This window comes from Cyprinodon variegatus, unplaced genomic scaffold (genome assembly GCF_000732505.1).
Source record: "Cyprinodon variegatus isolate N-32 unplaced genomic scaffold, C_variegatus-1.0 Scaffold699, whole genome shotgun sequence".
Taxonomy (NCBI): domain Eukaryota; kingdom Metazoa; phylum Chordata; class Actinopteri; order Cyprinodontiformes; family Cyprinodontidae; genus Cyprinodon; species Cyprinodon variegatus.
The window spans coordinates 233062-235934 of NW_015151152.1; the positions used below are offsets into that span (position 1 = coordinate 233062).

At 36.6% G+C, this 2873-nt stretch overlaps 1 protein-coding gene across 1 annotated transcript in view; it reads left to right on the top strand.

Annotated features, from left to right (window-relative positions):
* The first annotated feature begins 1235 nt into the window (after positions 1-1235).
* The window catches only part of LOC107097464 (Fc receptor-like protein 5), an 18899-nt gene continuing 17261 nt past the window's right edge, over positions 1236-2873 (top strand). Inside the window, exons 1-2 of the mRNA XM_015394613.1 lie at positions 1236-1885; positions 2085-2120. Of these exons, the coding sequence (XP_015250099.1) occupies positions 1852-1885; positions 2085-2120 (70 nt within the window). The 5' untranslated portion in view covers positions 1236-1851. The remainder of the gene's footprint in view (positions 1886-2084; positions 2121-2873) is intronic.

A 2873-nucleotide genomic window follows, 5' to 3' on the forward strand; every position in this document is an offset into this window, starting at 1 on the left:
CTGTAAAGTGTTTTAACAATATAAAACTAGAGAATAAATAACCAATATGCAGCTATGGACATTTTTACAGTGATGGATATTTGAAAATAGCAGCAACATCAGAGATGTGCAGAATGACAGCAGCAGGTTATTTAACGGACTAAGGTTTCTATCATTACATTTGATTTTATTTGTTCCTGCTCCCGGTGGTTGGAACCTTTATTCCACTCTAGATTCTCGTCAGTGTAGTCTTTGTTCACTTTATAATAAGAAAGAAAATAAATAAACAAACAGTTTTGAAAACTTTGGTTTTCATTCTTTTCCTGCTTTGCGTGTCAACTGTCATGGTTGCTAAGCAACAGAGCATATGGCATTAAAACCCGCCGAAGGGTAGATCTGTTCGAATTCACAGCCAAAACACTTGCGGTCTTCTTATTTTCACAGATTTTGGTAGACCGCGTCCTTGGAGGATGCAGCCCAGGATTTCGAACAGAGCAATGTATACACCCATTACAATTGAAGGTTTACTGACTTCCTCTTTTCCTTCCAAGAGACAGATCGTGTTAGAGCGCCATCTGCTTTTCATATCTCAGACGACCTGCAGCAGCTTGAGTTCAGACAGAAGCTGCTCTCTCTGTGTGATTCAGGATGTTAATGGTTCCTGTAGAGCAGCTTGGGTCTCAGTAAAACAGGTCATTGAACCAATCTGCAAAACTCAATGAGGCAAAGAAACTAATTAAAGACCCAGATATAGTCTAGGGTTAAAAATCAAACAAAAACTTTTTATAAATACAATAGGTAGTTTCTGAAAAAAACAATAAAAAAGAATGAAAGCTGTTTTTAACATGTGAAATAAACTGAATGAACATTAACTCAGTCAAATGACTCAGAAGCAGAAATTAGAAGCGACAAACTAATTGGAAAAATTCCGTAAAGAAAAAAAAAATATCCACTGGACTTGGTTTCCAAGATTTGAAGACGTTTCGCCACCTCTTCAGGAAGCTTTCTCAATTCAAATGTCTGGATCCGCAGTGAGTTTGAGTCTTATATTGACAAAGCCTTTTATCGCTTGAAAACATGCAAATGGTAACCAATGAATGGGTCGTTTGGTTCCATCGTTAGCCTGTAATATCTGAACCTGTCTATGATTCTAGGGGTCGGTCGTTAAAGGGGGGAGATTGCCTTTAAGGGGAGGATTGTCTCCTGTAATACCTGAAACCTGTCTATGATAAGAGTCGGTCGTTAAGGAGGTATTGTTCACCGGCTGGAGCGGGTAGGTCCCTCGTGAGTTTTTATGGAATGACTATGACCTGGATGACTGAGAACCTTCATCAGCAGAATTGGAAAAATCAAAATGTGTGCATGAATATATGCAGTGTTGTGGCTGCAGTTCATGATGACGGAGCTTTGTTTTCTTTACTTTTTCCAACCACATCCTCTGGTGAAAGCAGAAAAAACGAGAGCTACAAAACTCACCACTTCCTCTTACAAGGCTGCTGTTCTACTGCCTGAATTTTTTTTTTCAGTCTGAAGAGTTAATAATAAGAAATAAATCATTGATCCTATTTTATCTTACTAAAGTTTAATGAAGAAGTGCGGTAAATCCTGGAAAGCTGGTCTATCAATAAAAAAGCCATGACTCTTAACCTTTTAATCCTATTGGTATTTTTGTGCTCAAATCACACTTTGTTTTATTTTTCTCAAGAGTTTTACTTCAATACAGCCTAATGCACCTCGTGCAAAGGCAGGCAGGTTTAGTCAAACGATCAGCGTCAGCACAGCGGAAACCAAAACTTGGTATTTACAGAGAAGAGCTGAGAGCTCATTTCAGAGGAAACCAGTACATAACCAGTTCTAGTGCGTATTATCAAGATGGCAATGGAAACATCTTTACTGTTTCATCTGGGTGAGTAGAATATGTTTTATAATCAGGATTAAACATTTAAAATAAATGAATACATCAAATGAATAAATCTGATTTTAAATTAACAGGAAGTCGTTGGTATAAGTCTACAAACTAATCTAAGGACATACAGATGCTACCTAGCTTGTGTCATGTTTCTGATGCTTTACTAAACTGTAACCTGACTGTCTTTTCTCCACAGTCCTGACATCACTGCTTTGCTGCACAACACACCAAGGTCAGTAAATATAAAAATAGTAAAACCTTCAGTGGAAACTAAATGAGATAAAGTACGTAAATAGTAAATAGCAACAAATACCAGCTCTCTAGAAATTTAATCACCTCTAAATGGATTTTAGAATCAAGGACTGGTTTCCTACCTGGTATTCTTTTCATATGAGCCAAGGGTTTTTTTTTTCTTGATACTGCAGTAGTGTATTCTCCATGTTTTGACAATCTTAGGCCAACTTCTGCCTTGTATCATTGTAGAGTTTTATCTATCTTTCAAGGACAAAGTAAATGCATTAGTCACAGAGACTAAAATGATATGCTTGCTTTGGGGATTATGATCAGTGATGTTAAGAGTCCCCGAAAAGGGGATTAAAACTTTGTTTACTGATCTTTAGCTATTTATGCCAAGGTTAGTAAATATGCAAATGTATTTTGTATTGTAGTCATTTTTTCTGTTATGTAGGCATGACTTCTTTTATTGCTTAACCTTTTAACTGCTAGCCCAAATTAAGTGTCCAATACATTATTTGAAAGCTAACACCCTCTAGTTTCCTAATATATACAGTGTGCAAAAAAGTATTTAGTCAGCCACCAATAGTGCAAGTTCTCCCACTCAAAACGATGAGAGGCCGGTAATTTTCATCATAGATATACCTCAACTGTGAGAGACAAAAATGAGAAGAAAAAATCCAGAAAATCACATTGTCTGATTTTTAAAGAATTTATTTGCAAAATATGGTGGAAAATAAGTATTTGGTCA